This window comes from Pistacia vera, unplaced genomic scaffold, assembly GCF_008641045.1.
Source record: "Pistacia vera cultivar Batoury unplaced genomic scaffold, PisVer_v2 Contig548, whole genome shotgun sequence".
Classification (NCBI taxonomy): domain Eukaryota; kingdom Viridiplantae; phylum Streptophyta; class Magnoliopsida; order Sapindales; family Anacardiaceae; genus Pistacia; species Pistacia vera.
The window spans coordinates 516,305-529,154 of NW_022196388.1; the positions used below are offsets into that span (position 1 = coordinate 516,305).

The 12,850-nt window shown below is 31.1% G+C and overlaps 1 protein-coding gene across 1 annotated transcript; it reads right to left on the reverse strand.

The window, feature by feature from the left end:
• Positions 1-1,330: 1,330 nt before the first annotated feature.
• LOC116107743 (receptor-like protein EIX2) lies at positions 1,331-4,313 on the reverse strand. The gene is made up of 2 exons (XM_031394036.1): positions 3,948-4,313; positions 1,331-1,789 (listed from the first exon to the last, which is right to left on the reverse strand). The coding sequence occupies exons 1-2, from the start codon at positions 4,258-4,260 to the stop codon at positions 1,404-1,406; spliced, it is 699 nt and encodes a 232-aa protein (XP_031249896.1). The 5' UTR covers positions 4,261-4,313; the 3' UTR covers positions 1,331-1,403.
• Positions 4,314-12,850: the final 8,537 nt, after the last annotated feature.

Sequence of the window (12,850 nt, forward strand, 5' to 3'; positions counted from 1 at the left end):
TTTTACATTTGACATTTGCTAACAAAGTTTAAAACTTTGTCCAAAAAAGTAGAAGATTTGCAGGATAACCTACTGGGTATTATTGATAAGTCTATAAATTAATCAAAGAAAGAAAGACTTTGTTAAAAAATGTAAACTTTTAAGCAAGAGACCTGCAAAGCCACAAAGGAAAAAATTGATTAAGGTGCTGACTCAGGGTCGTTTCATATTGAAGATGATTCTCAATTCTATATTCAACAACTGATCCGCAAGCTTGCAAGTGAAGCCTATATTGGGCAACGTGTCATATTTTCAATATCTCAAAGAATTTCTATGGTAGTCAAAAAACGTTTTTCCTTAAGTATTTATGTTTTCAACATTTAATTGAGAAATCGTGACACTGGAAACGTCAATTTTCACTTAAATGAAGCCAGAATGGCTGAGAGAGCAGTGAGAAAGTCTTTGCGGATTGTGGAGTCATTTCTCTTAGCAACTATTCATGGGCAAATTCATCGCAAGCTCTACACGAAGTGTTGTATTAATAATTCCTTGATCCCAATTTAATGGCCTTGTAGAAACCAATTATTTCTCCTATTCAAAATTTTACATAACTCTCCATGTATCATCCGAAATAGCTTCGCCTAATTTGTTTTTGTGGGTAATGGATCGAGCTTATCGAGTCAGACTAGTTACCAACCTGGTCAAGCGATGAATACTTTGACAACAGTATGTTCTCGCCCTCCAACTTCATTTAAAGCATTTCTGGATTTGATAATGCCGAAATATACGAGCCCGATCAATTGTGACATTGCAGTGCTCTTTGAAGAGTGGATTAAATCAGTCCACCAAGCAAGAAAAGCAGCAAAACTTTAGGAAATTAAGAAGAAATGGGCTTTATATTCTCTACATGGATCGAGTCACCGGATTGCTGGCTAAACAAGTTGGTCAGGTTTTATTGCTCCCACACTCAACCCTCACGTTCTTAATAAGTTGTTTCTTTGATTTCGTCTTAGCATCTCTTTTTCTTTTCATTAGCATTATAGCTAGAGAAACTTTTGAATCTTTGGATAACATTAAAGTTTGGTAATAAGGAAATAGTTCTAACTAAATGTCCTTAATATAAGTGCATATCTTGCAATTTTAAACAAAAGCATTCACTATTACTTGTACTTTATAAGATTTAAATCAAATTCTGAAAAATGTCTTTTTAGACCTTTTTATCTTCTCTTATAGTGTTGTTCTTTGCCGTTATAATTAGAATTTACTAGCTGAGGTTGCCAATAATATCTCAAATGCTAATAACCTCCAATAACAAATATCAAGTTTAAAATGGAATAAACTCTTTGGAATGAAAACATCATCTTTATTTCAATAGTTATTTCTCTCTTCAACCATACACAAACATAGCTTGAAAAATAAAAGACCTAGCAACATTTTTTTACAAAATAGTAAAGTTTGTTCCCTATAAAATCTAAGAAATGACAATACTTGTACCTCCATCTTCTGTTGAAAATCAAAGGACCAATTACACCCCAGAAGCCCACCACAAATCCAATTGGCATGCTTACATAAAACCAGATCACTTTATGTTCATCTCCATCTTCTCCTCTTTCGTCATGGTTTGGCATTGAATTACTCGTCTTAGTGCACTTCTTAGGAAGCGGATCTCCACAAAGTTCATTGCCAGCAAAACAAGATGCATCAAAACTTAGTAGTTGAGTGCTCAAAGGAATCCTCCCCGTGAGGTTGTTGTTGGATACGTTCAAGTGACTCAAAAAAGACAGATTCGAAATACTGGATGAGATTTCACCTGAAAGTTGATTACTAGAGAAATCAATGGATTCTATAGATGTCATAGCACCAATGGTTGTAGGAATTCTTCCGGTCAGAAAATTATTTGACAAATTCAATGTTTGCAATCCTTTGAGTTTTGTAACTTCGACAGGAATCTCTCCAGAGAAATTGTTTTTGGAAAGGTCTAAAATTCTTACCAAATTAAGAATGGTGCTATATTCATCCATTTTACCTTTCATCACAAGGCTTGCATCCTCAATAAAGTTACCACTTGTAGAATTTGTAGAAAGTGTTATTGTGGTTCTTGAAGGGCCCTTTATTGGCATCATGGCACTGAAATTATTGACACATCTTGGTATGGTTCCATAGAGATTGTTTTCGGCAAGATCTAAGACTTGCAGAGAAGACAACTGACAAAGTTCCGTTGGCAAAACACCATGAAATTTGTTTGAACGAAGGTTGAAAATTGTCATTTGTGAAAATGTTTCTCCGATCCATGATGGAATTTTTGCTAAAAATTGATTTCCACTCATGTCAAGTATCATCAAGTTATTGATACTTTTAAGTGAAGTCGGTATTGTTCCAGAGAACTTGTTTTTTTGGAGGTGAAGTGCTTGAAGGAAACTTAAATTTCCCATGGAGGTTGGAAGGTCACCAGTAAAATTATTGTTACCTAAATTTAGGTACAATAAGTCATGCCAATTCATCCAACAATCGGGTAATGCTCCGAATAACGCATTATCTTTGAAGCTGAGAACTTTAATTTCCTTTGACTCATTTATTCTGTAACATAAAAATTGGGAAATGGATCCTGAAAAACTGTTATTGGAAAGATCTAGGCCAATCAACTTGGAGGATATAAGGGGCAATGGACCTGACAGATTATTCGAATTCAAGAAAAGTGATTCAAGACCGCCAACATTGGTTAAATTTGGAAGTCCTCCAAAGATTTGATTGTGAGAGAGGTTTAGAAAAGACCATTGGGACTTCCAAAACCCATTAGGTATGGTATCTTGAATTCCTGAGTTTGATATATCCAACACCGTTAACTTATTTTGTGACTGAAGCCATAATGGAAATTTAGGCCCTAAAAGACAAGAACGCAACTCTAAAGTTTCAAGTTGAAAAGGAGGATGCCAATCAGGACTAACTTTTACTACTACTGAGTTTTGAGATGCATCAAAATTGAGCAGTCTTGTGAGATTTGCAAAATGAATTTCAGAAATAGTTCCATCCAATTTGTTATAGGAAGATCTAATTGTTCTACGGACAAAATTTTTCCTAGAGACAACGGAATAGAACAAAAATAGAATTGTTATGTATCAAGATGGACTAGATTCTTAAGTTTCCCCAATTTGTTAGTCAAATGACCAAAAAGTTGAGATTGATGCAAATCTAAAACCTGTAGCCCCTCTGATATACATCCTGAGAAGATATCTAGAACTTCAGATATACTTTGATTTAATTTCACATCGGATAAAAAGATTGATTTCAAGTTGCAAAGTTTTCCAAATGATCTTGGAGTCTCCCTTCAAGTTTATTTCCTGACAAATCTAGGTACTCAAGGAGGCTTAATTTGTACAACCAATTGGGAAATGCGGAGTTGAAATCATTATCAGATAATCAAAGTGCCTCAAAGAAGTCAAGTTTTGAAGTCCATCAGGAAAAGGAACTCAAAAGAATTTACATTTAGTGAAGATAGACTAAACATTAAGATCAAACTCCAACTAGGAATTGTATCACCTAATTGGTTTAAAGAAGATCAAGGATGGTAAAGACGAAAAGTTTGCAATGGGTAGTGGAGGAAAGTTAGAACTGACAATTGACAATTTCATCACTTTCAAAACAGAGAGATTATTTATCGCTTGCAACCACTCAGAGATTTGCTGAGATCCACATAACTTAAATCAAGATGCTCTAGCAAGAAAGACCAAATACCAAAAAGTGTTCTCAGCATACAAAACATTCCCACCACCGAGGTCAAGATATTTCAGGTAAGAGAGATTTCCCAATTGATGAGGAATCATTCCTGAAAATCCAGCTCCAGAAAGCAAGATACCTTAACTTTCCCATAGAACCAAGAAATCTAGGAATCTGAATTCCTTCAAAATAGTTTTTGCTTAAGTTCAAGTAAATCAAATCTTTCAAATCAAGCAAAGAGGGATTTATCTTACCGCCTAATTGTGAACTCCAAAAGCTTCGTACTTCAGAATCATTGTGAGGATTTTGAAGGTGGAGCTGGAGGACATGACCTGTCAAGTTGTCACAGACAACACCATCCCATGTGCAGCAATCTCCATCACCACTCCAAGAGGTAAGCCGGTTTGATGGATCATTGAGATCTTGCTTGAACCTTAAAAGTGCTTCTCTCTCACTTTCAATGCAATTCAAGTGGGTGTTTCTGTTGCTGAAGCTAATATCGATGATTGCTAAGGCCAGTAACTCAAGAAAAAGAACAACAATACTTATGCTCGGTTTCATGGTCATTGAAACTCTGAAAAGAAACTATATAAAAGGGGATGTGATGAGAACGTTGTCAATAGCATTCTATATATATAGGATTATATGCTCCATAATCTCAAAATATCTCAGCTTCCATAAATTTGAACAACCGTGTTGTAGGTCCAGATTAGATTAATTTGGAATTTTTTTTGCATGAAAGTTGCAGGAATTTTCCTTGATTACAACTTTTGACCAAAATTTCTAAGAGTGGGCCTGCGGGTTGCTATCACAGTAGTCTCTAAGTCAACTAAAAGAAGTAATTATTTATCAAATATATGATATTACAACGCTTTCTCATTAGTATTTATGATGATCTTAATCTTTAGCTTTTATTAGCTAATTTATTTTATAATAGGAGAGCTAAATCTAAGGATTCCATGGCGTAGAAAATAAAAAGAAAATTAATATGAAATGGATTAATGGTTCATTTGAAATCACTAAACCCATTCGTAAGCTTTGTTCTGAAATATTTTTGCTTGCAAGTTGCGTTCATGGTATCGAAATTTCTTTATCTGATTGATAATATTATGTGGATTTTAGGAACACAATTTCATATGGTAATTGATGAGTCTAAAATTCAATGGAAGACTCAATTGTGGGATGTGATGGATTGTTTACCCATAAAAGATTATTGTTTACTCACTGATAGAAAAAGACCAGGCAATCTTTTTAAAGTTTTTCTAAAGGTCTATACTTTGATAGAATCCATTAGTGCTTTTTATTTCAAAATTTTGGAAGGTAGGTCTGTTTATTGTGACTTCTTTTAGCAAAGTTTATTAGAGTAAAACTTGTGTAAATATAGTTTTTTTTATGAAAAATTTGTTAATTGTTTGGTTAAAATCAATGTAGTTATACAAAAATAAATCAAACCAAATTTATAAAATAGATAAGGGGTATTTTTTAAAATTTTAACACTTTAAATAAGTTCGAAATCAGCCTATAAAATAGCTTATTAAAAATCCGATAAATATTTTTAAGAGACAACCATATGATCTAAATAAATTTCTAAAATAATTATGATTTTAAATAAACTGACCAGCAGATAAGTCTAACCAAACCAGACTTTAAGACTTTTAATGGTTATAGGGCCACACTGCTGCGGATTGATAAGTTGTCAGACTTGACTTGTTAGTCAATCCATTAAGCATACATAATTAAGACTATTAATAAACAATTATAAAATTGAGACTTTTATCGGAAAAAAAGACCGCTAACCCAACTTTGGAAGATTTGGGTACATTGTGTTACATCTAAAGCAGTATAGTCTTCGGCCAAGAAAGAATAATAACCTGCCATGGGCCCATGGCAAGTTGGCAACACGATGAATTCAATTAATGGCAATTAAATAATCATAAAAGAAAGAGTTTTATCAGTAAAAAAGTTTTAAGTGTTATCTATCTTGCATCATGCTGATGTGAGCATAATAACATCATACCAACGTGAGCAAGAGAAAAAAATGCAGATAATTTCAAAATCAATAATGCTAAAGCTACCGAGTCAACAACCGATTTGACATACTGACTTTTGGTGAATTGAGATAAATTTTGAGAAGTCAATAATTGGGCAGTGGGTCGGTATAGCAAAATCGGTAATCTAATCAATAAGTGTAGCAAGGTCCTTTCAAAATTCAATAACAAAAACCAAACTAGATGTCAAATCTACTGGCCAGGAAGTTGTAGGTATATGAGAGGGTATAGATAATCTTTAATATACATCGAAGCAATCATGCAGCTGATTAAAGTCATACGTAACAAGAATTGAAATTAAAACTTGAAGATCATTATGGGAAGTCTAGTTGAAAATTTGATAATATATTTGAAAATTTAGGGTGTCAGTTGGTATCAATATTTGATATTTAATTTGATAATATATTTGAAAATTTAAGAACATAGTTTTCCCTGAATACACAATAAGTCTATATTTTAAGTCAAGAAGATTAACATTATATATATATAAAATAGTGATTGCCTAAAGAGAAGTCTCATCAATAAGTAATTTTCTTATTGTTATTTCTTTTTTTTCTCTAATACTCAACGATTGTGAGGCTTGAATTTAGATAATCATTTATCTTTTCAAGGGAATATGTTATTGATCAATTCTAAAGGTTCAAACCTCTCATCAATTGAATTTTTATTGAACAAGTTATGGTCAATTTACTATTGACTGTTCAATGGAAACTGAAATATGTGTGATGATAAAAAGAATGCTTTGGCAGTGGAGCTAAAGTTATCCAAATTAAATTTACAATATATTAAATTAAAGGCCTATATGTCTAGTTTCTAAATATTCAAACCTCTCATCAATTAAATTTTTATTGAGAAAGTTATGGTCAATTTACTACTGACTGTTCAATGAAAACTGAAATGTGTATGATGATAAAAGGAATTGTTTGACAGTGGGGCTACAGTTATCCAAATTAAGCGTATAATGTATCAAATTAACCCTGTTTGTCTAGTTTCTAAAGATTCAAACCTCTCATCAATTAGATTTTTATTGAGCAAATTATAGTCAATTTACTACTAACGGTTCAGTGGAAACTGAAATATGTGTGATGATAAAAAGAATGGTTTACTAAAGCTACATGGTTTAGCATCAAACATCAGTTGATATTTATTAAATAAATGAAATTAATTATATTCAGCAACAAACTCTTTTCATGATATATGTATGTAACATAAAAGATATCATCAAAAAGAGATAGAACAATTACAATTAAAACTACATATCAATATTTGTTTTCCTTTAAGGATAATAATAATGGTTTGACATATTATAAATGGTTTACTAAAGTTACATGGTTCGGCAACAAACATCAGATAATATTTGTGATACAAATAAAATTTGTTATATTCAGCAACAACCTATTTCCGATAGATGTATGTAACATAAAAAAATATCAACAAAAAGAGATAGAACAACTACAATTAAAATTACATATCAATATTTGTTTTCTTTTGTCATCATTAAAATTTAATTGGTTTTATGTGTGTAATGATAAAATGAATGGTTCGGCCGCAGGTCTATAGTTATCCAAATTCTTTGTATAATATATCAAATTAAAGCTCTATCTTTCTAGTTTCCAAATATTCAAACCGCTCATCAATTGGATTTTTATTGAGTAAGTTATGACCAATTTACTACTGATTGGACAGCAAAAATCGAGAAACTGGGGAAAGTGAAATGTGTGTGATGATACAAGGATTGGTTCGAAAGTGGGGCTAAATTTATCCAAATTAAGTGTATAATGTATCAAATTAAATCCATATCTGTCTAGTTTCTACAGATTCAAAACTCTTATCTTTGAGTTTTATTGAGCAAGTTATGGTCAACTTACTATTAACTGTTTGATTTTATGTGTGTAATGATAAAAGGAATGGTTCGGCCGCAGGTCTATAGTTATCCAAATTCTTTGTATAATATATCAAATTAAAGCTCTATCTTTCTAGTTTCCAAACATTCAAACCCCTCATCAATTGGATTTTTATTGAGTAAGTTATGACCAATTTACTACTGATTGGTCAGTAAAAATCGAGAAATAGGGGAAAGCGAAATGTATGTGATGATACAAGGAATGGTTCGAAAGTGGGGCTAAATTTATCCAAATTAAGTGTATAATATATCAAATTAAATCCATATCTGTCTAGTTTCTAAAGATTCAAACCTCTGATCAATTGGAGTTTTATTGAGCAAATTATGGTCAACTTACTACTGACTGTTTAGTGAAAACAGAAATGTGTGATGATAAAAAGAATGGTTCGACAGTGGGGCTAAAATTATCCAAATTAAGCGTGTAATATACAAATTAAAGGGCTGTATGTCTGATTTCTAAAGATTTAAACCTCTCATCAATTGGAGTTCTATTGAGCAAGTTATGGTCAATTTACTACTAACTGTTCAGTAGAAACCGAAATGTGTGTGATGATAAAAGAAATGGTTCGGAAGTAGGGCTAAAGTTATCCAAATTAATCATATAATATATCTTATTAAAGCACTGTCTATCTAGTTTTCAAAGATTCAAACCGCTCATCAATTGGATTTTTATTGTGTAAGTTATGGCTAATTTACTACTGATTGTTCAATAGAAATCTAGAAACAGGAGAAACCAAAATGTGTGTGATGATAAAAGGAATGGTTCGTCAGTGGGGCTACAGTTATCCAAATTAAGCGTATAATATATCAAATTAAATACTTGTTTATCTAGTTTCTAAAAATTCAAACCTCTCATCAATTGGATTTTTATTAAGCAAGTTATTGTCAATTTACTAATGACTGTTCAGTGGAAGCCGAAATGTGTGTGATAATAAAAGGAATGGTTCAGCAATGGGGGCTACAGTTATCCAAATTAAGCATATAATATATCAAATTAAAGCTTTATCTGTCTAGTTTCTAAAGATTTAATCATCTTATCAATTGGATTTTTATTGAACAAGTTATGGTCAATTTACTATTGATTGTTTAGTGGAAACTAAAATGTGTGTGATGATAAAATGAATGATTTACTTAACCCAAATTTAAAGGATTATCATATTATAACTGATAAGAAATTTTTCAAATAACACTTATTAATTGGAAAACGAAATCAGTCAAAATTAATTTATTTAACATATATACTCGCACATTAACAAGATATAAACAATAAATAATTCATATAACAAATTAAAATACATGAATGTTTTTACAGAAAACATATTCAACACATTTGAACTGTTTCTACTAATATAAATATGACACATACTTACAGTTCGGTTGACAATAGGATCATCCTCGATTTGATCTTAGTAAAGTACATGAACATTTCCTTGAAAACAAACATAACAAAATTTAATTGATCTTCGTGTTAAGATTTGTTAAGGAACAATTATTCATTCGTATAACAACTATTACCTGAAAATAAAATCAACAAAAGTTAATTAATCTTCATATTAAAATTGTTAAAGAATACACTTACCGTTCGGCAGGACCAGCACAATTAATCATTCAAATAGATTGACTGAACAAAAAATATCATTCAATCAAATAATAACCGTTAAAATAGTTAGGAGATATACTTACAATTTCATATTAAAATAGTTAGATATGCTTACAGTTCAAAAGAACGAATCAAAATAACAACTTATTTGACAATGTCAATCAGACATCCTGCCTTTATTCCATGTCAATTCATGAATCTTTGACCTGTAAACAACAACAAAAACATAAATAAATAAAAAATCATTGATCAATAAAATCAAGAAGAACAGACATATTATTAACACAAACTAACATGACCTATAAATAATTAACGAAATACCAAACGTATCGTTGACACCAACTAACATATTGCGATAATACACAACTGAACATACGCCCCTTTTATAACCCCTTATTTAGACTTTTCAAATACTAACACAATTAAATACGAATTGAATATGAAGAAATGTTTGCAATTTCAATACAATGCACCTATATAATTATTAATAAACAAATATGCTTTTACTACTAATGCAATGCCCTTATGTAATCCAATCTTTATGTCTATTTATTTAGACTTTGGAATACCAATGCAACAATTAATATTGTCCACATCATCACCAATAAAATTCACCACATGACAATCACAAATCCAAGGTGTCCTTATGGTTAGACCTTTAAAATGTCAATGCAATCATGGTTGTTAGTATCCTACGATACCCGATACGTATCATATGATACGATTCGATACAGGTCGCCAACGATATGTATCAAAGAGTGTATCCTAAATCTTTCGATACGTTGATATGTATTCTATGATACGATACGTATCCGTTCATATTCTTAAAAATATCGATATAAATCGATACGACTTTATTAATTTGGGCCAAAGGTCCAAACAAATTTTCAGGTCGAAACTGGGTCACCCAACCCGATTAACTAAAATCTGTCCAAATTTACCCATTTTGCATGGAGAAAGTGAAGAGGAATATGTATTGCCCATTTTACATGATAATAATAATATAAGTGGAGATATAGATATTGATCTTGGAATTTTGTGATTAATTTTGATTATGTAATACTGTAATTTAAAGTCAATAATACCATAAAATTCTTTAATTAATGTTGGAGATGATATTAATTTTTAGAAAATTTTGATTATTTTATTAATTTTTTTGAAAAAGGCGTATCTTACGATACGATACACGATTAAAAAAATTAGGTTTTCGATACACGATACAACACACGATTTGATAACCATGAATGCAATGCATCTATATAATTAGTATTATTATTAATTATTAATACAACAATGCAATATATCTATATAATCCAATTTTTATATCTATTTATTTAGACTTTGGAATACCAATGCAACAATGTATATTGTCTATATCATTACCAATAAAATTCAACTACATAATAATCACAAATATAAGATGTCATTATAGTTAGACTTTTAAAATACCAACGCAATGCACCTATATGATTAGAATTTTTACTTTTTTTTTAATTAATTAATAATTATAGATGAAGTAATAAATACCAATCTAATGTATCAAGATAAAGTAATTTGATTGACTTGTCAATCCAATGTGTCAAAATAGAGTAATTCTAGAGCTTCCAAAATATGCCACATGACGAACAACCCACATGAGTATTCATGGCGAACAACCAACATGAGTATTCATGAATCTTAGAGCTAAAAATATCTCATTAAACCACACATTCAACATGACGAGAGAAAACAATCTAGAGCTCCAAAATAAAATAATTTTAGAGCAAAAAAAAAAAAAAAAGTGTCATACAATATCACTCAAATAAGTCAGCCTTTACTTTTGAATTTGGAATACCAATTCAACAATTAATATATCTCTACAACATCACTAATAAAATTTAACCACATAACAACAACAAATCTTATGTGTAAAAATAGAACAATTCTATGAATTCTAAAATATGCCACATGATGAACACCTAGCATGAGTATTCAGCTTTTTATATATATATAAAGCTGACAAATTGACAATTTCATCACTTTCAAACAGAGAGATATTTATCGCTTGCAACCACTCAGAGGATTTGCTGAGATCCACATAACTTAAATCAGAGAGCTCAGCAAAGAAAGACCAAATAACCAAAAAGTGTTCTCAGCATACAAAACATTCCCACCACGAGGTCAAGATATTTCAGGTAAGAGAGATTTCCCAATTGATGAGGAATCATTCCTGAAAATCCAGCTCCGAAAGATCAGAGACCTTAACTTCCCATAGAACCAAGAAATCTAGAATCTGAATTCCTTCAAAATAGTTTTTGCTTAAGTTCAAAAATCAAATCTTTCAATCAAGCAAAGAGGATTTATCTTACCGCCTATTGTGAACTCCAAAAAGCTTCGTACTCAGAATCATTGTGAGATTTTGAAGGTGGAGCTGGAGGACATGACCTGTCAAGTTGTCACAGACACACCATCCCATTGCAGCATCTCCATCACCACTCCAAGAGGTAAGCCGGTTTGATGGATCTTTGAGATCTTGCTTGAACCTTAAAAGTGCTTCTCCTCACTTTCAATGCAATTCAGTGGGTGTTTCTGTTGCTGAAGCTAATATCGATGATTGCTAAGCAGTACCTCAGAAAAGAACAACAATACTTATGCTCGGTTTATGGTCATTAAACTCTGAAAGAAACTATATAAATGGGATGTGATAGAACGTTGTCGATAGCATTCTAATATATAGGATTATATGCTCCATAATCTCAAAATATCTCAGCTTCCATAAATTTGAACAACCGTGTGTAGGTCCAGATTAGATTAATTTGGAATTTTTTTGCATGAAAGTTGCAGGAATTTCCTTATTACAACTTTGACCAAAATTTCTAAGAGTGGGCCGCGGTTGCTATCACAGTAGTCTCTAAGTCAACTAAAAGAAGTAATTATTTATCAAATATATGATATTCAACGTTTCTCATTAGTATTTATGATGACTTAATCTTTACTTTTATTAGCTAATTTATTTATAATAGGAAGCTAAATCTAAGGATTCCATGGCGTAGAAAATAAAAGAAAATTAATATGAAATGGATTAATGGTTCATTTGAAATCATAAACCCATTCGTAAGCTTTGTTCTGAAATATTTTTGCTTGCAAGTTGCGTTCATGGTATCGAAATTTCTTTATCTGATTGATAAATTATGTGGATTTTGGAACACAATTTCATATGGTAATTGATGAGTCTAAATTCAATGGAGACCAATTGGGGGATGTGATGGATTGTTTACCCATAAAAGATTATTGTTTTACTCACTGATAGAAAAAGACCAGGCAATCTTTTTAAAGTTTTTCAAAGGTCTATACTTTGATAGAATCCATTAGTGTTTTATTTCAAAATTTTGGAGGTAGTTCTGTTTATGTGACTCTTTTAGCAAAGTTTTTTAGAGTAAAACTTATGAAAAATTTTTTTTAATTGTTTGGTTAAATCAATGTAGTTATACAAAAATAAATCAAACCAAATTTATAAAATAGATAAGGGTATTTTTTAATTTTAACACTTTAAATATTTCGAAATCAGCCTATAAAATAGCTTATTAAAAATCCATAAATATTTTTAAGAGACAACCATTGATCTAA